At 33.9% G+C, this 26,231-nt stretch overlaps 1 protein-coding gene and 1 long non-coding RNA gene across 6 annotated transcripts; both read left to right on the top strand.

Annotated features, from left to right (window-relative positions):
- The first annotated feature begins 493 nt into the window (after positions 1–493).
- LOC115988437 lies at positions 494–9,780 on the top strand. Of its 5 annotated transcripts, none has more exons than XR_004091517.1 (6): positions 494–684; positions 1,067–1,175; positions 5,765–5,904; positions 6,579–6,949; positions 7,068–7,179; positions 9,191–9,780. It is a non-coding gene; the product is annotated as an uncharacterized LOC115988437 (long non-coding RNA). The 5 variants fall into 5 exon arrangements; XR_004091513.1 differs by having other exon boundaries at positions 1,062–1,175; XR_004091516.1 differs by lacking the exon at positions 1,067–1,175.
- A 7,194-nt stretch (positions 9,781–16,974) lies between these two features.
- LOC115993080 (B3 domain-containing transcription factor LEC2) lies at positions 16,975–21,440 on the top strand. Its single transcript, XM_031117360.1, has 6 exons — positions 16,975–17,845; positions 17,988–18,062; positions 18,793–18,893; positions 19,424–19,470; positions 19,546–19,619; positions 21,105–21,440. Exons 1-6 carry the CDS (start codon positions 17,321–17,323, stop codon positions 21,342–21,344), a joined length of 1,062 nt encoding a protein of 353 aa, XP_030973220.1. The 5' UTR covers positions 16,975–17,320; the 3' UTR covers positions 21,345–21,440.
- The last annotated feature ends 4,791 nt before the right edge of the window (positions 21,441–26,231 follow it).

Below are 26,231 nucleotides of genomic sequence, written 5' to 3'. Positions count from 1 at the left end.
TTCCCTCCCTCCCTAGTGTGTATATATATCCCCACGAACAAAATTAAGGTATAATACCTTAAGTACTGTTCTTTAAGTTCTTCTCTTAAGTTTTAATTATGTGGTTACTTAATTAAAAAATACACTTCTATCTCAAAAAAGAGTTTCACGTACCAAAAAAAATCTAAAAATGAGAACATAAAGTGCCCGTTTGGGTAGAGCTGAAACTTGCGTTTCAGCTCTACGTTTTCCTACCTTTTTTTTTTTTTTTTTTTCCTCTGCACGTGAACAGTAAAAGCACTGTGCAGGGGACAAAAATTACTATTCATGCACTGTTTACGCACTGTTCACACACTATTCATGGGTCCCACGACACTTTTTACACATTTAAAAATTATTTTACTACAGTGTTTTCAGTTTTCAGTTTTCAGTTTTCAGTTTCAGCAACAATAAGCTCAATCCAAACGGACCCAAAGAACCGCACTAATTACTGTACTTTTTGAGTCTTCCCATATATCCACCACCCCTTTTATTCAGTGATATCATGGGTAGTGCGACGGTTTGGTTTGGTTTACGCAAAATGGGAAAGGTGAGGGGAAGGGGATGATGTTCCAGTTCCACAATGCTGTTGCTAGTTGCTAGTTGCTACTGACTGAGAAAGGGTTTAATCAAACGAATTGCTGCTGCTATTGGTGATCATTTCAGGTAACAAACGCTCAGCAGTCAAATAAATTTGCTTATCTATACGTTTGGGCTTAGGCATCGATTATAGGCAGTAGGCTGTTTAACCTTGGCTTGTTAGTTACTGATCCACATTTTTTCTTGAAAAAATTTCTGTCACATAGCCCTTTATTTCCATTATGATTATGTATACCCAACACATCGCTGTGATTGGAATGGTATTGGTATCTTCTCATTTAATGTGAGAAGAAAAAGTTGATAGGCACTAATAGAATAAGGGCTGTACTGTACACAAATAGGATTTGAGTTTGTATCTCATCAGATCAGATACCTGGAATTGGAATTGGATTTGGTGAGTAGAAATACTAATAATAAAATGACTCTTGAGGCTTGTTTGCCAGGTTAGGCTTAAGAGGACAAAAAGGAAGACCAAGAAGTGTGTGATGCCCCCAATCCTCACGAGGGTTCCCTCATTAGGGCAATAGTCATTTTTAGTTGGTATCAATCATGAAAAGGTATCAGGCTTTGCCTCTTCTAGTCTTCTAAGATATCTTGACAGTAATTGGGCTCGGTTGGGATGTATCGTCATATTTCTTTTTCTTAAAAGTGACAAGGAAATATATGCCAGTAAAGGATCTTGAAATTTAAGTGTAAAATCATCTTTAAACTAGTACATGATTTAATTTTTTCTGGATTAGAGCTTGGAAAAGGAGTAAGTAAGGGTGGTAGATTAGCCTTAAAGCTTGTAAAATAGTCTGTCATGACATAAGAAGTATATTCTTTGTATGGTCACTGTGTATCAGTGGGTTTCATTTGCTGTATTGTTTCTGGAGCCTTTGATGCCTAATCTCATAGCAGGTTGAAGAGTAAAAGCACAACACTAGTACATTGTTGATAATTTATAGTTGAATATGAGTTCTTCTTAAGTCATATCTGATTCCTTTCTTTCTTTTATCAATTAATATTGAAATCCAAAATCCTGTTCCTTCCTATTTGACCCCAAGTATTATCACTCACCTAAGTCATTGTGAAATTTAATATACATTTTCAGGCTTGAATTGATCTCTAATGGATTATTTGAGAAGTCTGTCATTTCCATTGATCCTGCTTTGTTAGTGATTATAAATGCATACATTAATTCTGGGAATTTGTAAGTGTTGCTTTCTCTTTCCCATATAAATTAATAACTAGAAGAAGAAATATAATGAGTTATATATATATATATATATATATATTCTAGCCTCATCAAACATGTTCTTTGAGCATGTGATGAGGCTCTTTATTTTTTAAGATTTAAATTCTGTTCTAGCTATGTATGTTGTAGACTATAATACTTATCTATAGTTAGGTCTTGTGCTTTTGTAGGACCAGGTCCCTATTATGAACAATAAACTAATACCCTTGCATTTATCTGTGATCTGTAATCATTCATTGGTTACTTTCATATGTTATGATAAATTTTTTTATTATAGACAGAAGTGGATTATACAGGGCAACCTTCCTCATCCTCTTTGGACAAGTTATAGTTTGATCAGGTTTTGTGTTCCAAATTTGGGTGTCACAAATTATGAATACAATTATGAGTTGAATGAATTTGTTCAGAAAAAATAGTATGCGTTTTTTCTCAAGTGAATATAACATTGAATGGATCAAAACTGCTAGTCTGTGAGCTTGAATATTTACTTGAGGAAGTATGTGCTTAGGTTTCTTTCTTCTTCTTCAACCATCTCATTACCAACACATTACTATCATCTTCTTGTTGTTCTCTTTAATATCAACACTGTTAATCTTCTTAATATTCTTAAGTTAAACAAGATTCAAGATTGATAGCCCTAGCAAACCCATAATAAAATCCTAAGTACTCATTAACTAGAATTTAATAACCCTTGGACCCTTCATCATTAATCCTTTAAAAGTATGCATGATTAATTGTACTTTTGGAACAAGTAACCAAAAAAATAAATAAATAAATAAATAAAGAAGTACTAAATAATCAATTCCTTATAAAAGGACTTAGGTGTCACTAGTCCTTTTTTTTTTTTTTTTTTTTTTTTTCCTTCTGAGGAGCAATTGATTATTTTTTTCTGTTCTTTTTGCCCTCCATACAAAAGCATTAGAATTTTTTGGTTTAACTATGAACCAGGAAGACTTGAAAAAGAACTACAAGTTCCTATATAGTTTTGAACCTAATTTAAAAATCCTGTTCTTTTGACTGACGTACAAACCGCTTCTAAATATTGATAAAAATTGCTCAAAGCACCCCTAAGTACTTTGGTTGTTGGACTTGGTCATAACTCAGACAAAGCACCAATGTTATAGACTTTAGATGCTTTAAGTTGTTGCAGAATCTGGTTTTTGGAGATTGATGAGATGCTAATTCACATACTACCATTCTTGATCATACATGTCTTCACTGATGCATTTTAATGCTCCATTATTGTTAGCATATCCAGAGCCATTGGTTAAGATATGATTCCTTACCTTTACCATTAAGATTATTACAAAAGTGGCAATCTCTCTGTCTCTCTATCTGGTTGAGGCATTAAGGTTTATCTTTCTTTAGCCAATGATGGCCAAGTGGATGGTTAGACATCATTTGGTTTCTAAGACTAGGATATACTTGTTAATATGCATTTTTGCAGGTGATTATAATGTAATTTCATCTTTACATGTTTTAATAAAAGAAACGAGCAAAATGGAGATTAGTGAAGAATCGATTCCACCTTACCTACTTTGTCGTTTTACAGAAAACGTTTTGGCCATGTTGCAAAACAGATTTAGCGTTACATACAGCATTACATTTTCGCTGATTGACAGCTATAGAAACCACCTATGGCAGGTGTTAGCACATAAGCCCTTCGGTTACATGCAGCTTTTTGGATCACCTCTATATAAAGTAAAGTTGCCCCAGAGTCTATTCAGAAATCCATCCATTACAACTCAATTTTGAAGTTTTTAATTCCCATTAGAGTTATCAAATTCTATTTTCTTCTTAGAAGATCCTAGAAATAGTTGAAGTTTCATAATAGAACATGATTTTATCATGGTAGCTTGTTGACACGAATGGAGACTGTTACTTATCAGGATGCTGTAAAGATAGAATCCCCACCTTACTCTGTAAGTTTTTGACATCAGTGCTACCTGATACCATACCACATCTTTTGATAAATTTTTTACTCAGATTAGTATTATACAGCAAATATAGTTGCTTTCTTGATTTTCATCAAATTATATACTTGATTTCTCCACTGATGTTTAAATATTGCGCAGAGGTCTCATGTTATCATTTTTTTATAAAAAAAATTGGACCACAAGTTAATCTCATGTGTTTGTTCAAACCATTTTTATCGGTAGATTGTATCTCTAATTTTACCTGTGGAGCTGAATTTCCTGTGAAACTCATGTTCTTATTACCTTTAAGGCTTTCTTTTTATGATGTAGTTTATTAAAAGTTATTTACTAATATGAGCGGTGTTGTGGTTGTGTGAGATGAAAGTTCTAAATGAAAAAAGGAAGATAAGGAAAAAAGGTAAAATAGAAAATCTCATGCTCTTATGGAATATTTGGTTTTCATTAACCTAATAGGAATGATATAATTCAAGTTGCTGTTGCATAATGACAATTGACAATGATCATGATTGTGATAGATTATCGTAATTGCCATTGTTCTTGTCAATTGTCATGTAAAATTATACCCAGCCAATATCATGGTTGGTTTATAATAACCTTTACTTTTGTTTTCTTGGTTGGAGTCTATGATTGTTTCAGTCTTTCAGAAGTGGAGATGTAGGGGCTGTTCAGATTTGTGGGTTTCCATCACTCATCACCCTATTTCCATCACTCTTCACCCAAAATAAGCGGGTCCCACGGAGAAGGTGCTTGTTTGGATGGGTTTTGGGGTTTTGTTTCCATCACTCAATTCTCACCAAACCGGATAATGAGTGACTAAAAACAAAAACAAGTTTTAAGTGTTTTTGAGTTACAAAAACAAAGTAACGGATGGCAATTTCATAAATACTCTCACATCAGCAGGCCCCACGGTGATGAGTGAGTTATAGGGTGATGAGTGATGATATTCGAGTGATGATATTTTTCCACCCAAACAAGGCCTTAGTCTCTATTTTTGGTAAAGACTATATCTAGCTTTGCATACAGAGGATGTTTTGGAAATACAGTGATTTCACCAACCATACACATTTTATTCCTTTTCTTGTTTCCATTTTTACTTAATCTTGTTTCATATATAGGTAATCTATGGACAGAAGTACAAATTACCAACAGTGTACTTAGGAATAGATTGTGAAGTGCAGAATTGGCATGGCCTTTAGCCCTCTTAATTCTATGGGCTCTTGCCATGGTCTTTTATTCTAACATAAGGGCTTGGTATGGACTTGTATGTTGTCTCATATTAGTTCTTTAATAACCTTGTCAAAATGTGATTCATTTTTTTCTCTTTAGTGGCTTTGTTCCTAATTGACCTTCTTTAAAAGCTGATATTGTTTTAAATATAATTAGGAAAATGATTCTGCTATCTCCACAAAATTCTTTTCTACCTTTTATGGTATTTATGTTGATTCTGTGGTAGAAATGACATTTTCTGTATTAAGCAACATTAAATTTTTGTGAGGGAGGAAAATATCTCTAGAAGATTGAAATTTAGCATTGTCTCCCTCATTTATCTAACAGAGAAACAAATTGTACCTTAATTATTTCCAGAAATGATTAATTGAATGGCTTAAATATGAATAACATGATAGATTTATTTATAGTGGAAAATTAATTCCATGCTTCACATTGAGATCATATGTGCCAACTATGTTCTTCCTTTAAAGTATTTTGAATCACTAGGTGGTAACCCTATAATCTTTGAGTTATAATGCTAGTGAATCAACTTTGATTGATGGCAATTTACTGGTGTCCATTGTTCTGTTTTCAATCATCTTTGGAATTGAATGGGGAAGATGAAAAAGTATGACATTTCTGGAAAATATTTAAAACATGCATTATGATTTATGTTATCTTAATGAAGCATAGAGGGAAAACCTACCTCAGAATATCAATCATTTTTTTATGAGTAATTTCATTTTTTTTGTAATCACTACAGGTGTGAATAAGCAGCCCCCAATAAATGATGAGACATAGCAGTGGCTGCCAAGTGAATTCTGTAATTTATATGATAACATTCCACCGGAACAGAGTTTTCTAGTGGGGATAGTACTATGTGTGGATTCTGAATTCAAATTTGTATGTGGGAATTGACTGCTTTACATGATCATACTGCTATGCTCTCTAGCATTTTTGTCGCAATACAAATGATAAATTGGGTCATTTCCTGAAGCACAATATGACGTTATGTGTTCCTTTGTTGCACTTGATTAGTTTTTTCTTTTCGTTGCCTATTTGGGACTTGGGAGTTAGAAGCTATTATAAGGAATAGACTCCTTTTTTTGATAACCAAGGAAGAAAGACTTCTAGTGGACTGTTTCCATGTATAGAAACAATACGGTTATATCAAGAACCTAAACAAGCACATTCAACATGACATTATAGTATCTGAGCATGTAATTTACTTGGCTCTTTTGCTGAAATTCCCATTCAAGTTCCTTCCTAAATAGAGCACAGTGGGTTCTATATGTTTAAGTTTCTCCATGGTGAATATTTTGATTTCAAATCCTCTATTTCCTAATAATGATATTTCAATGTTAGATCTCCTGCAGTGCACATGTTATATTGTGGGTTTGCAAAAATAAAAATAGTCGTGGTTTATAATTAGCTATGACATTTAGTTTTACTATCTTCTATAATGAATATAATTTGACTATTTTCATTGTATATGACCGTAGCCCTTTGTTTCTGTGTGGACCAAGCCATACTTCTTCACTTTGAAAGAGTTAAATGAAGAAACTTGTTTGATGCAGGATGGACGTGAGGGGGGCTTTGATCAACATGGTATTGCCAAAGAGGTGAGGTCCAAGCAAGAGATGGCATCACGGTGGCAATGTCCTAGAGTGAATGACCACCAGGTTCTAGCCAGGATGAAAATCATTATTGGAGCACAAGATTCATCAATTTCAACAGCTCTTTTTTACTCAGATTCCCAACATTATTACAATCTTTTACTCAAATCCCAAACATCACATATACCTAATTTTAAAAGTAATAAACTATAAAATATATCATTTCACAACCCAAACAAAACGCCACAAACCCCCCAACAACAAATATTTTACTTTCTATGTATTCACCAACCACATATCATGGAACTAAGTGGAGGATTGTACTTCCAAAGGTGAGGGTTCCTACTTTTCTTTTTAAATTTTGTACTCAGATTTGCACCCAATTCTTTTCCTAGTGGCTCACATTTTTTAACTTCAAATATTTGTGTTTTGAAATAATTTCTATTGCAGCCTGTGAGTGTGAGACCAGAGGAGTTAGAAAGGATTAAAAAAGCTGGTGGCCATATTGTTTATTGAGATGGCTTACGAGTTCATGGAATCCTCCATATGTCTCGCTCACTAGGTAATCTTTAAATGCAAAATCTTAAATGCATGTGATGAACTCGTCATCTTCTTGTTGTAATTTATGATAAGGGTCAGAGTACTGTGTACAATATTACATTATATGTTCTAACATTATTACAGCAATCTCTTGCCTTATTTTGGCTTAAAAATAAAATAAAATAAAATCTTGTTTGTAAGGTGACTGGGAAAAGAAAAGGCTAGAATCCAATGTCATATAAAGTTTTCCAAGAGCTTGATCGCAGTTAGTCCTAGAATGCTAGTTGTTAACTTCCAAGTTCCAAGATGGAGATTTGTCATTTGGCTTAACAGAACCTTCTTAAATAAAGTTTAACTGGTTTTGTGGTTTTGATCTTTTTTTTTTTTTTTTTTAATTTTCTATTTCAGTATATCACATTTCATATAATTTGGTAGAGATGATATTGGATATGGATTGGTGATATTATGTGATTGAGATAAAAGCTACATGCAATTTTTTTTTTTTTTTTAAAAACTAATTTGCTTGTGTAAAGCCTCACCCTTTTTTTTTTTCTTGCTTGGTTTTATGCTCTCTTCATTCTTTTTTCTTCTGAAAAAGTGAAACAAGTAAAACAGCCAACCAATATCTACTTTCACTTGTATGGTCGGACCATGCAATTTGATTGTGATCTAAACTGCCCAATACCAATGCCCAAATCTACACAAAATGAATGTAATTAGTGTCACATCAATAATATAATAAATATTTTTCAATTAACTTTTTGTCTTGTATTTAAAAGTTGACATGTTTATAATAATATTAAAATTTGTAATATTCCTAACACCACTCTATTCTTTTAGAATTATCCTTTTTGCAAGAAGACTTAGCCAAATAATTATGATTATCTAACAAATGAAATAAAAAGAAAAATCTCATTGGGGTTTGATTCAGAACTGTACAAGTGAGTCTATGGGTGTTGCAATTGCTTTGCACTTTCCTTATCAAAAAAAAAAAAAAATTGCTTTGCACTTTCTCTTCTGGTTGGGGTAATTTGTATTTTTGTTTCCTCAAATATGAGATTCTAGCTGGTACCCTTTATGAGGAAGTGGAGAAGAATCTTGTGATTTTTTTATTCCTTAATGATTTTTTTTTTAAAAATTTATGGATAATTGAAGTCTAACTTTAGAAATTGAATGAGATAATATTTTGGTTTGAGCTGCTTGAGGATGATACTCACGCCCTCCATGTTTTCTATTCCAATGGCAATATTCCTTTGGATTAAGTAGAAGGGAAAAGACAAAATGGGAGATGCTATTGAGGACAAAATAGGACAGTTCTTCATTGACACATAAAGATGATGTATTAGCAATAGAGTTGCCATTGAGCTGGTATTTTGTTTGCGTTTTTCAGTGGAACAAATAGGACTAAGCAAGTTTTTTATTTTATTTTATTGCAACCAATAGAGGATTATGCAAGTATGTGTTAGATAGCAAATTCATGTGAAGGTGATATTGCTTAACGATAGACCTGGCCTGACTCACTTATACAGGAGTTGATAGAAAAAACTTACTTTTGTTATAAAATTCTGAGAGAGAAACTTTTGTGGTGGAAAGTTTATACTTACATGTGAACTTGTGACACCCAATTAGACCTTACACTCCTAAAAACCTGATAAAGAATGTTAATTTAGGATGTTATTTTTATTTTTAACTTGCCTAGCCCACTGTGTCGAAACCACTACTAACATCAATTGACCCTTTGTGGTGGTTAATAAATTAGAGGTAGATTGAGAATTTTTACAACCATGAGACGTTGGTTGGGTTAAAAGTTTTCTTCCAATCTGCTCCAATCTGAATATCATAAAGTTATTTTACATTACTAGAATTAATAATTTACTTTAGGAGAGTAAAATTGTTAGCTTACTAGTTAGACAAATGTGTTTGAGGTTTTTATTAGTAGTAAGTTGTAGACTATTTAGTTCTTAAGTTTTATCTTCATCTTCTGCTCTCCTTATGTGGTCGTTTATTTACTTTGAACATTTTCTTTTATGCAGTATTTCTCCATAAAAAGTGTAATGGGACCAACGACTGAGGTGGAGTCCTCTCTCAAAGAACATAACGCATACCACACCTATAACTACAACCTTTACTATGAACTATGAAGCTAGGGATGAGGAGGCATCATCTTTAGCACTACTAATAGAACATCTTAAACACAAAGAAACAATGTCACAAACGAAGGAACCTCGACCCAACAAGCTATTGCAGCAATTGAGCCTTAATCATCATCAACTGGTAATGTGAAGGGGTTGGACAATAACGAAATGAACATGTCCGACTGCTATTGTTGATCCTGGATTGCTCCCCGAAGTTAACAAGAATTATTATTCTCTCATTGACATGAAGACGAGCTAAACCAACACCAATGAGATTTCAAGCATTGATTATTTTGTTTGAAAATTTTCCCCATATGCATAACTGATTTAAAAGTGTATATATGGGAAAAGAAAGATACATTCTTTGAATTTTTTATTGCTTAGAATTTGAAAAGGTGGGGTGGAAAATTGGAAAAGAAAATCCATTTTCTATACAAGCTGGTTTTGTGTTTCTGGTTATATAATATCGTTCCCGGACCCTTGCAATACTAGAAAATAAAATTATAAATACGGTTTTTGCCGTTTCGAGAATGTATTTTCTTAGTTAAGAAAAAGAGTCATGGTCAATTCCCCTTCATTGGTTAAAAAATGAATCATTAATCTCACAACAACACTTGACCTTTTTTTATTAATTTTTTTTTTATATTTTATTTTATAAGTAAGAAGGGTAGGAGGGTGCAAGTAAAGTGTCTTCCCTACGTTAGTAGCATCTTATCTACTAGGTTCTGGTCTGTAAGGAAGGAAATCGTTGAGTCATAGCTGTTATTTTAGCCCTATTGAGGGTACTAGTAAGTATTGAGCGGAGGGTGTGAGGTTTTTTCCAAGCGCTTTTTATTGCAGGATTTGACTTTGAGACTTCCATCCCAAATCATTTGGAAGTAAGCCCAATGACTTTTAATCACCATCCTCAATGGTACTAAGTACTAACACGGTAATATCTATCTCTTTTAAAGAAAAAAAAAATACCAAATGAATAATGCAAGTGGCATCTTGACCCATAAAGTACGACTTATTATAAGAAAATTTCAAGGGGCCGGGGGGGGGGGGGGGGGAAAGAGAGAGAAGTGCATCTATTATGAGATATGTATTTAATATTTTAATTAGATTTTCACTTTTCAAGAAGTGAATTGAGAGAAGGTTATGTTGGGTACATATGATCTCAACTGGAATAACACTCATCTATCATTTGGAAGGTCATCGAGTATTATACACTAAAATGAGCATTTGGTCTTATATATGGATGTGTAGCTACTTAGAAGTTAGAACTTATAAAATGGTCCTTCCTCTGAATTCAACATCAAGTCTATTGAAACTAATTGAGAGTCCAAGTATGATCCAAGAAAAGGATTTTTCTTTTATACAATGTCTTCATTCCTAATATGATTTTCAACAAATACTATATTGGAGAGTTTTTTTAATAGAATCAAGTTAAATGGAATTAGTAAATCATAAAAGAATTGACTATAATGCTTAGCATTCACATTAATCTTTGCAAAATTTAGCCAAATTATAGCTAAATGACCACTTGTTTTTGTTTTTGTTTTGTGCTGTTTTAGGTAGCATACTTTATATGTGCATCAAACTCTTTCTTCTTTTTCTATTCCCATTTTAATATTATTTAATTTTTTTTTTTTTTTTATATTTTCTCTCCTAAAAATTTCTCTATCCTCTTTCTTCTCTCTTATAGCTCTCCTCTCTTCCTCCTTCATTGAAACCTTAGAGTAAACCCATCATTGATCATTTGAGTAAACTCACACATGGCTTGAAAACCACTAAAGCAATTGCCCCCATTTCTCGGAACTATAATTGCCACAAAAACCGTTGAAGCCACCAAATTCTTCATTGCAAATCAAAACCTATAATCGAATCCTCTCAAATCATTTCCAAAACTGCCAAATAAACCCAAGCCAATCACCACTGATCAAGATGTTGACCCATTATGCAACTTGAGGACCTCAACTCCAAGCCATTGATAGCAATGCAAAGCAATTACAAGACTTGAGGGTTTAAGGTTTTGGACAGCTTCAAGGGAGATGGATTTTGGTATTAAAGAAACTAGTTTAGAACTCTGTGTATATACACAGACATAATACACACACACATTATATACCTATATAAGTTTTTACCTAATGTTTAAGTAATGAATTTTTCTTAATATTATGTAAAAAGGCTAATAAATTTGAATTATTTTCAGCTTGATAACAAATGACATTGGAAAGCAAAATGTTTCTCAAAAAGACATTGGAAAGCAAAATCTTTCAGAACTATCTTTTCTTCTAATTTTAGATATAGAATTAGTAGATATATGATTGAGTTTTTTTATGGTTCTTTCATATTAGGCTCCTCATATTTTGCATTGAATTAACTCACTGAGCATAAAATTTTAAAAAATTAATTGAGACACGTGGCACAAAATTATAGCTCAATTTTATATTTAATTAGATTTCCTCCAATCTTTGGCTTTAAATATGTATAATATATGATGATAGGTGAAATCAAAGGGAAAGTTTGTGTTGGGATTTATGACCTAAAATTTAATTTGTATATGTTTTTTAATTTGTGAAGTGCTTTATCTTTTTGAAATTATGTATGAAGATTGGACCATATGCATTCATTTGATGAATAGTCTATGGGTTGCATTGAATGTAGTTTAAGTATGTTGATGAGATTAACATATGGAAAATCTAAACTATAAATCCTTGGAACTTATAAACTTTAGTTTGTAGTCAATGATGAAAATTGGGTATTTCATATGATAAGACATTGATATGTCTTGATCATGGAAGTGAAAATTCTAATTGGTATGTTGATGTATTTGGAATATGTTGAACTGACCATTGTGAGTTGTTATTCTATTAACTAATGTCAATCGAACCCACAACTAATAAATGATTTAGCACACAATTTTGAGGGAATGGTGGACTTGAATGTGAAATATAGGTTGCTTTGATGTATATAGGAGTGTGATCTTATCAATACCTCAATATATTGGGTAATCACATGTAGAGTTGTGGAAACACTGTTTCTCAAGATGAAATTCATAATCTAGATAGGAGATGAGAAATATCCCATTGAAATAAAATTTAATGAGAATTGATTATTTAGAGTATCAAACTTGATCATTTTAGTAAGGAGTTGCTAAAAATTTTATTCAATGAAATTAGATTCTAGGAAAATAAGAATAATCAAAAGATTAAATTGTGGACCTCGAGGACTTAAGCTATATTGTCAATAAAGTAACAGTGATTATTTGACTTTTATAGTAGAGTAAAATATAATTAATAATATATATATATATATATATATTTTTTTTTTGAGATATAATTAATGATAGCTTAAAACTGGTTATGAGTTAACTAGAGCCCATGCCCATTGAAACTAGGTTTTTATGTTTACCTTTGGTCCCACCTCAAGATATGCATATAAACTCGATGATATAATTTTTGTTCTCTATATACTGGAGATAATAGAATGTTTGCTACACAAAGAAAGAGAAAGAAAAAAAAAAAAAATCATATTTTCAGTCTCTTCTAAAGCTTTCCTTGGTACAAAAACTTTCGAGAATTTTGGTTAGGAATAGGCTAACCTTATGGAGCATGTGTTTTTCTATATGGCTAGATTGATGCTAAAAACACCCCAAATAATTACTCTCCATTTGTTTTGACATTGATGTTTTCTATTAAAAAAAAAAGTTATTTTTCAAAAATGATTTTTTGAAAAATTATCTCATTTTCCTATATTTAGTAATGACCTTAAAAAATGAGATAGAATTGTTTTAAATAGTTTCCATATTACCTCTTAACTTTGTTTACTTAGCATGGTGTGAAATAGAGTTGTTTTAATGAATATTTTAGTGGAAAATAATCTTTAAAAAGTCATATTTTTAATAGGGTTTTCCATTGATAAAAAATAATTTTCCTTTTAACTTATTTTTTCTAATACTATAAAATCCAGGGAAATGCGCAAAAAATTGTCTTTACAAGAATCATTGAAACAATGGAGCATTAGACTTATATTAATATTCTTAGAAGTGAATGGAATGTAACGAGAATTCCTTTTTATTTTTTATTTTTTTTTCAATAGTCAAATTATTTAGCAATAAAGTTTTTATCACACATTTAGTATTAAAAAAAATTTAGAAATAGAAATTAACAACTAAAATAAATTAAGTAAATCTACGAACTTCTTATGTACTCACCCAGTTTGACTTTTCAAATAACCTTTCATTAATGAGCACAGGAACCTTTTTTTATTCATGGTTAATATTTAATCTCATGGCTTTTGTTAATGGATTCTCTTGGGTTCATTTGGTTGGGGGATAAAAAAGTGAATGGTTAGAAGATAGAGAGTGAATGGAAAAGTAGAGGGTAGAAAACTTTATTGTTTGGTTTGAGAAGAAAAATGAGAGGATAGAAAATGTAAATTGTATAAATTTACTTTTATGCTTTTAGTACTAAGAATTTTTTTTTTAGTATATACAAGAACTAAAATGTTAAATAAAATAAAATAAAATAAAAAACAAACGTAACAAACATGAAAAAAGGAGAGGGAAAAAGGCTACAACGTTGAATAGGGGGAAAGCAGATGATGGGTAATTTCCCATCAAACCCACTCCCTCTCCCACTTTTCTCTCTAAATTAGGGAGAAAACCATTTCACCCCAAATGGTGGGCTCAGGAAGAAAACTCTTGGGACCCACCATTTTCCCTCTCCCCTCCAATCCCCAACTCTTCTCCTTGTTTTTCTCCCCATTCAAACAAACCCTTAAGGCGCATATTAAGGTACATTTAATGTTACATTAAATAATAGATTCATACACTTTTTAAAAGGAAAGTAAAATCATGAACAAATATCAAGAAAAGTACAAAAAAAAAAAAATACTATAAATTTTTTCAAATGAACCAATAAGTTATTGACAGTTGTGTTTTCATTTTTGAAAAACCTGCATGACAACTCAAAATTAAGTATTTGTTGCCCCACCCTCTTTTAAAAGTTACCATGATTTTTGAGTGGAGTTGTGGTATGCTTTTGAGTTAGAACCCCTTTCTCCTGTGTGTGTGTGTGTGTTTGTTTCTCCCAAAAAAAAAAAAAAAAACTTGTTCTTTTAGGATATTCCTTAAGAGGACATATTTTATTTATTTAATGATGTATATAATGTCATGTTATTATGGGTTCTAATAAACCCAACTAGTAAAATATGTTGTTGTCAAATACAGGATTTGGGTTCGAATTTCGCCTATACCAAAATTAATTGGTTTTTTTTTGGCTTGATGATACAAAGCTATCATCATAAAATGAATATCATTGATTTAATTTCTATCATATCTATAACAAAAAATGTCAATGTTATTTAAAATTTTAAATACTCTTTACTAAGAGTCTTGTGACTCAGTGTTATAGTCTGCTTTTATTTATAAAGAGAGCAAGTTCAAATCCCCAATTTTCTATTGTTCTAACTATCCAATTAAAAAAAAAAAAAAAGATTTTTAATGTCCTTACTCTATACATAGCCAAGATTAGGCCTAGGCCTAGGCCATTTAGGTGATGGCCTCCCCCCCCCCCACCCCCCTCCACATATATATATATATATATATATATGGGGGTAGTAAGGGTTTTTGATTTTTGATTTTTTAATTAAAAATATAAGTGAGTTGAGTTGTACATTTTTCTCCCACTTATAAGAAGGTCCAATAAATTAGAGTTACGCTAGTTATACTACAAGAGAGTTACTACATATGTCTCATAAATTGATATGTCATAAATTACAAGAAGTAATTCTACTTATTTTTCTTTTGTTGAAGTGTCACCTTATTACAATACTAGTTTGGAAGATTTTTGTAATAACTTTTGTTTTTCTCCACTAAAAAAATACAAATGAATAGAAACCTAACCCAATTTTCATTAAGTGAATGAAAAATGCTAAGACTACTATAAGTTTTACAACAAAAAATTTACAAACTAATATAACAAGAATATGATTGGTACAACTTAAATAATATAATAAATGAATATTTGAATAATTTTATTATTGTTATTATTGGTGACATGTCGGTTTGTAAAATCTATATAGTAAAATTTGTAGCATCAATAGCTTACTCTACTCCGAGTGAATGAGCCATAATATATAGTAAGCATTAATAATAGATTTAAAGTACCTCTCAAAAAAAAAAAATCTAAAGTAAAAAAAAAAAATATTATAATATAAAAAAAAAATTCAATATAATTTAAATATAAAAAATGCCCCTTAATACTTTTCCCCTTATGCCTCAAAGTAGGAATATATATACATTTTTTGGGAGAAACAATCAAAGTAGGAATATCATGTGTCCATATTTCGCCCATACTTTGTGAGTGGTGTGGAAGATAGGAGTGTAAGGCAATCATAGTGACATAGACATAGTCCTCTTATAATATAATAATAAAATTGATCTATTTAAAAATCATTTAACCCACGTATGGTCAATCCAAAAGTGCAGAGCCTCTAATACAATATTCTCCTACTGTACTCTCTACAACAATTTCTTCCCCAGCCAATTACACCAACACAGATGCCTCCTCTTTTGACAACATTTATAATTCTCTGAAGTTACCAGCTACAATATTGTTAGCGGCAAATGATACGCAATACGTAATGAAATTTTCGAACGAGGAAAATCCATTGCCGAGGAGCTATTGATAGCAATAGAAATGTCAACAATTGCTGTCGTTGTTTTCTCGAGAAACTACGCTTCTTCTTCTTGGTGCTTGACTGTACTAGCAAAGATGGTTAAATGTATAGAAAAGAAGAAGCTGATAGTTGCTAGTATTCCTGGATGGGTTTTAAACTACGGGTTAAGAATTCCTTTTCAAAAAATGTTACTTATCGTTGCTTTAATTTCTTCATAGTTCAAATTTGATATTGATGAGTTTATCGAATCACTCTCCAACCTCAGCGATCCAGAGTCGCAATTGATTGATGAGCTTATCGAATCACTCTGCAACCTCAGCAATCAGATGCCGGAAGATGGTTCCACCAATTGGGACTTACCACCAAGATTTGATGATTCTCCAGATGAAGCAGATGAGATGGTGCAGGATCATGTAGCTGATTTGCCACTGGTAAGAAACTTTAATTGAATTCAAACCTACATGGAATTTAATTATTGAATTCTAGATTTTTTATTTTTTATTTTTTTTAATAGTAAACACTGATGTGATTCTAACTTCTAAGTTTCTAAGGTGCACAAAACATGTGTTTGGGTCAACATTACAGTTGTGGCTTTTCAGTTTTCATGACAGTATGGCACCCCTTTTTTTCAAGTTACAACTCAATACTGTAAAACCAAGTAGCCAAATTAATTAGGCACCACGTATAGAGCTTTGATTGGGAAGGCTGGCTTTGAAGAAAGGGTGTGTATATGTGTGGGTGTGTGTGTGTGTTTTTTTTTTTTGACAAAGGGCTATGAATGCAAAGTGGTAAGTTCTTAGTCATGGTAGCATGGTGTTCTGTGCAAGATGAACCCAAGTCTGCCACATTTAAAGCAAAAGGCAACGCCAAGTTTGAAGCCAGCCTGCCTAGCTAAAACTAAATTAAACCTTCCTCTCGTTCCCTCTTTTTTAAAAAACCAAAAAAAAAAAAAAAAAAAAAAAAAAAGACTCTCTCACTGGTCAGATGGGTATCCCAAAACCACCACTCTCCGACCATTTGTCACTCACTCCACCCCATCAGCACGCTCTTCCTCTCCCCACCCAATCTGTATATACCCTATCTCTTTCCTCTTTCTCTTCACTCACCCCACTGCACCGTCTTGACGCGTTTCTCTTGCTTTTATCACACTTGTGCTCTCTCTACTGACACTTTTTTCAGGCTTTTCCTCACCCTCACAACACTCCCTTCTTATCTCTTCTTATAGTACTTACCATATTTTGTTTTCACCAAGAAACACACAAACAAACAATACATCTCTCTCTTCTTTCACAACCGTCTCTGATCACCACCCAGCACTATTCCATAGATCAAGTTCACCACTCCTTTCGTCTCCTTCTGATTATGGATACCTTTTTCACCTACACTCCCACCACCACCACCACCACCACCAACACAAACACCATGAACTTTCCTTCAACCACCACCAACACCACTACTGCTGCTGCTTCATCTACATCATCAATGCCGTCCTCTCAGTATTATTTTCCACCTCATGATGAAACTCAAACCCTGATGCAATTCCCATACGCATATCCTTTGGAGCTAGTGCAGGCCGGTCAGCAAGGCGAGGCATTCACATACCCTTCGTATCCTTTCGTAATTGGCACGAATTCTTCACAGCCGCATTTGGTACCCGATGAGCAACAGCAAGAGAGAAGGCTTGTGGATGCTTGGACCACCAAGGTTGCGAGATGTAAGCGCAAAATGGCACGCCAAAAGAGCCTTTGTTTGACCAAAGATCCTGCTTCTTGGGCTTCCTCGACTCAGATGAATACACAAGGACTAGCCGTGTATGATGCTGATCATGTGCAGAACGTCAACAACGTGAATGAAGATCCCTACACTTTCCGCACTCCAGATAATAAGGTGGGCTTGTGTTAATTCTCAATTTTTGGTTCCCTAAGAGTCTGAGACTGCTTTTTCTTGTTATATAATATGGGTTCTCCTAGTCCTATATTCTGGGCCTTTTTACATGGATAAGTTTTGTTCAATTTTTTATGGGGAACAGAGGCTGAGATTTTTGCTAAAAAAGGAGTTGAAGAATAGTGATGTTGGGTCTTTGGGCAGGATCGTTCTTCCAAAGGTAAGGTGTTCTTTGTCTTTATCAATTTGTGCTCAAGATTTTTTTTTTTTTTTTTTTTAAATTCAATTATTACAGTAAGTGAGAAGGGAATTAAAATCTTGATAATTTTTACTAAAAGGACCAGATAATGTAATGAACTTTTGTTATTTGTACTCAAATCTTGCTTGTTTGGTTTAATATTTTTTTTCATTCATGGTTTCTATTTTGTTAAAAAGTTGATCAGGGGTGAGGGAAATAAGTAAAAGGGCCAACCATGCACTACCTATTATTTGATTTGTTCATAAGGTCATGCCTGATACTAATGCAATATATGATTGTGATCTAGATTGCCCAATAACTAACTCTTTCTTGACTTTCTTGATTTTTCCCAAAAAGAAAAGGAAATAAAGAAAGGGAAATGGAAATAATAGTTCTCATTAGTGACAATTATCTTCAAAATGATACTTAGTAGGGATAGGACATGGTTTGTGTCTAGTGCATTACACACGGCTTGTGTTCAGTGCAGTAATGCACTAGACACATTGGGATTTGGACATATGTTTGAATCCCAACATGTCTAGTGCACTGATGCACTGGACACAAGTTTAAACCATAGGGATAAATACCATTATTAAGAAAATTAGATAGAATTATTTGTTCTTTTCCTCTCTTATTTATTAGTTTTAGTCTTTGATATCCAAGTTGATCTAATGTAGTCTTTGGTTATTCTTAATCATCAAATTAACGACAGAGAGAAGCAGAGGAAAACCTTCCAATCCTCTCTGATAAAGATGGAATCCAAATTGTAATCCAAGATGCGTATTCTAACCAAGCGTGGATTATGAAATACAAGTGAGTATATAGGGTACTATATTTGATTTCTCTATTTTTTTTTTTTTTTTTTTTTTGGTGGATTATGATCAAGTTATAATAAGTGCAACTTTTTGCAATATTACACAAGTCCATAACTTTTTATTATCTTAATATTTTGAGAATTCCACCACTAGATTACATATTCTCTTTGTTCTTAATATACACACCAAATTTCATGTTAATCGAATGTGAATTATTATTTGATCCATAAAGTACTCATTTTTCGTGTAAAATTTAAAAGTTAAAAATTCTTGACTTTTAAATATGTTATGATAAGATAGTTATTGATTTCTGATTATCATGAAATTTGTAAGCATGGAAAGTATAACAAGAAAATATAATCTAATTTTTGATATGTCAATATTTGTTCAATAAAAATTTATATAGCAGTGTAACATTACCAAAATTTATATTGTGCTCTTTTCCACTTTCTAAATTGCTATACATATTTAGACCAAAATGTTTGCTTACTGTTAAGGATGTTTAATTTTTGTTCACTGATAACACAGGTATTGGTTAAATAATAAGAGCAGAATGTATGTTCTTGAAAATACGGGTATGTTCATAAAACTTTGACTCAGTTATCTCTCTTTAATAAAAAGTATGTTCACAGCTCTTTTTCAAATTACAGTGGATTTTGTAAAACAAAATGGGCTGGCGATTGGAGATTCCATTACTCTCTATGAGGACGAACTCAAGAATCTCGTGAGTTTTTCTTCCTTCTTATACACACTTTGTTGAATATTTGAAGTTGGATTAGGATTTGGAAAAGCAAGTAATTTAAGTTTATTTAAGGACTATAATGCTTTGAACCTTTTTCTTTTGTGTGATATATCCTTAAGTGGAAATACTTAGATAGTTTTGAAGTAGTATTCTAGATCTCACATAGTGGTAAGCCCCACACATAGGTCTCACTCTTTGTGTGAGGGACGCTTGGAATATTACTCGGAATTATCTAAGAATTACTCATGCCTAGTAGGTAAAGGGAAAATGACAAAAAAAATAGGTGCTAATATGGACAAAATAGGTGAGCTTTAATGGACACGTGTGAGTTGATGTGTTGGTCATAGAATAGAGAAGATGGACTAAGCACGTGTGGCACGAGTACTACACCTTTTGGGTTATGGAAGGTTATTTGAAGTTGGTTGGATCTGCCATATATAAGCGTTGCCTAGTGTCTCAAACCATAAAAGTGGTGTATGTGCTTGTCTTATCTTAGCATTTTACCAAGTAGGTTACTAATACATTGAAATAATAATAGCCACTAAAGCACTTATTGTGAAACAAACTTTTAAGATGGACTACTCCTAACCTCTTTAAAGGGTGTAAAAATTGTACAGATTTAAAATTTACGAAATCATATATGATTTGGGTTTTCCTAATCTCACTATTTTGTATTTACCTTGGACAAGTTTAATTTTCTCACCATAATTGTTTAGTTTGTGATGTGTTTTAAAACATTATATCTTCTCATCTAATTTCATTATCATTTTACTATGATTTCACTATGAGTTTCTTGTGAAAGATAAAAAGATACAATTGAAATTAAATAGGATTAAAGGTTAGTAAGACTTTTTCTTTTTCTTTTTTAGTTAAAATATTATTTTCATACTTAAAATTTGCATGAAATTCGTTTTTTGTCTCTAAAATTTCAAAAGTTTTCTTTTTCATTCTTTAACTATTAAAACTTTTCACTTTATATTATTAAACTTTAAAAAATATTTTTTTTTATCCTTAAATTATTGAAAAATATTTTTTTCCTTGTCTATATTTTTGTCCCTAAATTATTAAAAATAACTCTTTAGAAAGTTTAGAAATGAAAAAAGAATTTTGGTAAATTTTAAGTACGAAAATAATTATCTAAACCTCGTTGTTTATTACGATCATCATTGATGTGATGGAAAATTGAGTTATTGAATTTTAGTCTTGCTATTTATTATATATTTTTTGGATGAATCTCACTATTTACCTATATCTGTTTTTTTTTTTTTTTTTTTTTTTTTTTTTTTTTTTTGAGAATCTACCTATATCTGTTTGAACTATATATTTGTTACTGATTTGTATTTTCCATGTGCCATGGAACTCAATTGTTATCTAATAATATATAATATGTGCATTTTGTAATACTTGAATTATTTACTGATCAAGTGAAAACGTTTATGTATATATCTTTTTCATGCTGAGGGGCAGTATTTCTCCATTAAAAAGGTTGACAAACCAGTAAATGAGCCCTTATACAAACAACAATATACGAACCTCGGCATCAACTGCAACAACTTTTCTGCACCTTTTATGCACGAGTCTAGGGATGAGGAAGAAGCATCTTTAGCATTGCTAATAGAGCAACTCAGGCACCAGGAAGAACAAGACGCTAACAGCCTTGCAACTTTGCCTATCGGAGGCACTTCTTCGCATAGTCGGCTCATTTAATCAATTAGTAGGCTGCTCAAAAAAATTGTCCCATTTATCTTATGAACAATCTCTAGCAAAGCCATTTTCAAACAAAAGTAAAACAACTTGATTTTCTTGATTATATGGATTATATATTATATGATAAACATATTTGTAAAAATGTCCCAATTTAATTTCAAGTTGATTTTTTTTTTTTTTGATGATTTCAAGTTGATTTTATGTCCCATTTCAATTAAATTTCAAGTTGATGATTCTAATTTCTATATAATGTTGTTCTTTGCATTATAACAAATAATGATCATATATGCCTTTAATGAATTTGGTTTGTCTTAGGTCACCATTTTATTTTTACCATATACATGTTCGATATGCTAATATGTAGCCATGAATGATTGTTTATAGTTTCTCAAAAAAAAAAGTTCGCAATGTTCTTAGAAAATTAATGTGTTTTCTATCTTTTCACTGAATTCCATTTCTCTACCCCTCTCACCATCAAATTCTTGCAAAAGATAAAACAGATAGTAGAGCACTTAATTATCAATAGGGTAAAAAGATTTTTTTTTTTTAATTTAAAAAAAAAAATCCATTTTGTTATGGTCATCATTGATGTGACGGCAAAATGGGTTTTTTATATATTTATTTAAAACTAGTGATAAACCCATGTGTTGCACTTTTTTTTTATAATATTTTTTTAATTAGTATTATTATTATAGTGATGCATAGAAACAAATAAGTATTATTATTTAAAATAGAAGGTAAAAGTAGCCATTTAACAAAAATATAATCATAATCCTGAAAAAAAAATATATTGATTTTGCTCCCCATTATTGCTATCAATAGACATTATCAATGAAATAATGAATAAAATTTATTTATATTATTTTAACTAATAATATTAACATTATTCATATAACACTTTAGAAAGATTAAAGTATTAAAGTAGATCAGAGAATAAGGTTAGAGATTAATAGCAAAATGTTTGAGAGAGAGAGAGAGAGAGAGAGAGAGAGATCAGTACCTCTAATAGTGGAGAACAAAATAAAAATGTAACTGTAAAACAAATTTGTTGCCAAAATTCCTAAGCTTGTTGGTTAGAAGAGGGATAAAGAGAGAACATATTTATATCCAAAAAAAGGGGGATGAGGAAGATGAAAGGTTGGAGAAACTGATGAAATATTATTCATGTAAATAATTGAAGTAAATGTTATTGTAATTTCTAAAATAATGATGTGATATAAAAGAAAAAAAAAAAAAATATATATATATATATATATATATTATAAGGGCGAGCTTTTAGTTCCTGAGCCCAAAGGATAGAAGGATTTAGGCCTAAAGAGCCCAATACAATAAATTTGTAGAGAGTGGGCTTAAAAGCTAGGCCTCAATGGATCAGGCCACGGGCACAATGGATCAAGGGTATTAAGAAAGGAAAGAAGACAAGTTTAAAGTAAGGAAATCCTTCCTCAGCGAAGTCCGAGGAGAATATTCTTGTATATAATTCTTTTGGACTTGGATATAATTTCAGTTCTTGTTGCTACAGTATGTTCTCTATAGATTTTCTCATCCCTTCGTCCTGGAGGGTCTCTTACATTATATATCTCTCTTTAGATGATCCTGACCCTCCATTTGTTGATCATCTTGGCCACTACTTGAGTATTTGTCCCATCAGACACCTTCCCAAATCCCTTGTAAGTTGGGGTAGCCAAGACAGAACTGTTTAGGGCCATTCTCCACATAAATGCAGCCAGGAGGTTTGGTGGGATGCATTAAATGTGGTGGTAGCTACCATCCCTTCGGTCATGTCAAGGCTAACCCCCTCCCAGAAGCTCTTTCTTTACAGTATGACTTCCTCTTATAACGTGCCATTGATGTGGCCTTACTGTCCGAGCATGTGGCCTCCTTGGCACGATAATGGACTTCTCTGCCATAGACATGGCATGTGGCACAAGTACCTTTGTTAAATTCCTGTGCCCCACAATACCCCCTCAAAACTTCGGTTTTTTCCCTCTTATCCGAGAAGAAAAATGGGGTTTTGACTTTGGAATATTAAGTCCACACGTTTCTTTGATTTCCACACTTGAAAGCGTCATTTCATATGTCCCACAACCATTCTGGCACTTCGAAGTACGCAATGTCGCATTAAATGCTCTAGGCGACGCATTGTTCCATACATCCTACGGTGAGTTGGAGATTCTACGGCTAGCATTTCTTCTCAAATTTTGGGTGGGATAACTCCCACCCAATTCCGCCCTCTATATAAGGTGCCTGGGGGGGGGGGGGGGGGTTCATTTTCTCCTACTTTACAAATCTTCGAACTCCCAAGACTTCCCAAACTCTTAAGCTTTTAAGACTTCCAAAATCTTCAGACCCTCAAGAAGCCCCTGAAGTAACCCTCGTCCTTATTTTCATAAGTTTTCACGTTCCTTGGCTCTTTTATTCTTGGCCAGTCTCCTCAGCCTTCTAACCTTTACTCCTTTTTCAAAAACATTTCCTTCACTTCCCTTTAGTTTGCTTAAATGGGTAGATTCGCTCACCTCGTAGATTCTCCCATTGGTATGGATGGATATAGGGTTAAGTACCACATTCCCTAGGGAGTTTCTCTGTGATACTGTGCTCCGGGTTAGTAGCTTACCCACAGAAAGGAAGGAGAGGTCGTCATTCCCATGATTGCCTTCATAGAAGGGGGAATGACGCTTCTCATGGGTAGGGTAACTAGGGACTACCTGATTGCACATAGGCTATGCTCCCACCAATGCGTGCCTAACCTCACCTGTTTAGGGTCTTGGGTAGTGTGGATGCTCTCAACAAGCAAATGGGGCTAAACCTCACCTGGCATGACGTCGTTTGGATGTACGAGTGCCACCTGCTCACAAACTCAGGGTATTACCTTAAGTCTAGATCCTTTGTTGTTAGGCTCGTCTCGTGTCTCCCCAAATCTAACGAGGGCATGAAGGATGACTTTCTAATAGTCTCAGGTGAATGGCACGACGATCTTTACTGCCCAGTCCGGGAAGGAGAGCCAGGTGGGGTACCCTAGGTTTAGGTTTTTTTATTTTTTTTATTTTTTTAACATAGGCATTAGCTCTGTAGTTTTGTTGCTTTCCCCTTTCCTTTAGCATTCCGCTTATTTCTGATGATGGCTTCATTATTCTAATCGTGGTTTTGCTTCTTGGATGTTTTTGCAAATAAAAGACATGTAACTCCCAACCTTAACCTTGTCAACGTCTCGGACCTTAACAAGGTGCTAAGATCCGAAGTATTTGTGAGCAAAGACAGGCAATTAAGAGCTGTCCACCTCATCCTCGACTTCGAGCCCTTGTCGGATAAGTTTCAGGACATGGGACATGCGATAAGAGTAGGCGATCCTCAGCTAGCCTGGATAGATGTCTTGGTGCCTAGTTTTCTAGCCTTAGAAGATATCATGCAAGTTGAGTTGCCCCACTGTTACTCTCCCCACAAAGTTGCAGTCTTAAGGGAAGAGACAACTTCATCGTGGCTGTCACTCGAGGCGAAGATTGACCAATTTCGTCTCGAGGAAGAAGGAGAGGAGCAAGAAGAGCCTATGATCTAGGTCTCAGACTCGGAGGGTGAGCTTGACAGGTCCTTCGTCATTCGTTCCCCCAAGCTTATAGTTGCCTGGGTGGACAACAGCTTAGAGGAGGAAAAGGAAATGGCCTTGAATAAGAGGAAAGGCCTGAAGGAGCTCCTTGTAGAAAGGAATAAGGGGTCGGCATCTAAGGACACCCTTGGGTCCCAACCCCTTCCTACTCTCTCCCCCCCTCTTCCTCCGGCAGTTAACCTATTTGCCATGGCTAACCTGAAAAAGAAAAGAAAGGAGAAGGAGGTGCTCGAGAAAGGGGAGGTGGTCCTCCAAAAGGAGCCTAAACAGTAGAAGATGACCAAAGGCTAGGAGAGGGCCTCCTCAAGTGAGAGTAAAGAGGCCGAGCACTCTACTGACGTGCGCCACCCAACTTAAAACCCCCGATTGGAGTTGGATGGCATGACGGTGCCCTAGAGTTCCTCCATCAGGGAGTTCCAAAGAGGTCATACCCATCACGTGGTCGAGCCTCTGGAGCGGCCTCTCTTACTGCCCAAGGATATGAACGCCTTGAAGAACATGAGGCAGCAGGATCTCTTTATGTCCTTGAAGACGGACTTAGCCTTGGTAAGCTTCTTAACTTGGTCCCACTGATCTCGTGCTAGTCCTTTTGCTTACTTATGTCACAGAATGTTTTTGTTGTCTTTGTGCAAGCCATCTAGGAGTATTTCACCATCGAGGAGTGGGTGAAGAATGCCCGCAATAAGGAAAGGCTCGCGAATAACCTCTGTGCGGAGGCAAGCAAGTCCCTCGCCGTTGCCGAGGGCAGGAACAAGAAGTTGGCTTTAAAACTAGCCACCATGGACAAGGACTGGAGGAGCGCAGAGGATGGCTTGAGGAATGTCGAGGTACAAACGAAGGAGCAGCACCAAAGGCTCCACTACACTGAGATAGAGCTGGCCATAGCTTAGCAGCAGGTGTTGGAGCTAAAGGCGGAGCTGTCTAAGGCCAAGAAGGCTGCCCAGGTGGCCCAAGCAGCTGCAGACACTGCAGGGCAGAAATTTTATAACCTCAGAGTATAGGAAACTGAGGCTCGATTGACTAAAGAGTTGGATGGGGTCTGTAGGGAGTACTGCCTCAAGGTTTGGACTGAGGCCCTGAATGTGGCTGGAGGTCTTACGGACTCAAAGTGGAGGAAAGCTGAGAACGTCTACTATCTTGAGGACCTCCAAGAAGTCTCTGAGACAGCCCTCGAGGAAGCCGTCACTACTCTTACTGCTGCTAAGCAGCCTCCTCCCACCCAAGTCCTTCTTCCCCCTCCCGAGGCCACTAAAGAGCTTGGCAAGGCTGGTGACCAAGGTAGGGGG

The sequence above is a fragment of the Quercus lobata genome, chromosome 5 (assembly GCF_001633185.2).
Source record: "Quercus lobata isolate SW786 chromosome 5, ValleyOak3.0 Primary Assembly, whole genome shotgun sequence".
In the NCBI taxonomy this organism is placed as follows: domain Eukaryota; kingdom Viridiplantae; phylum Streptophyta; class Magnoliopsida; order Fagales; family Fagaceae; genus Quercus; species Quercus lobata.
Note: the sequence above shows the minus strand (reverse complement) of the source record. Positions and strands in the feature narration are given on the sequence as shown.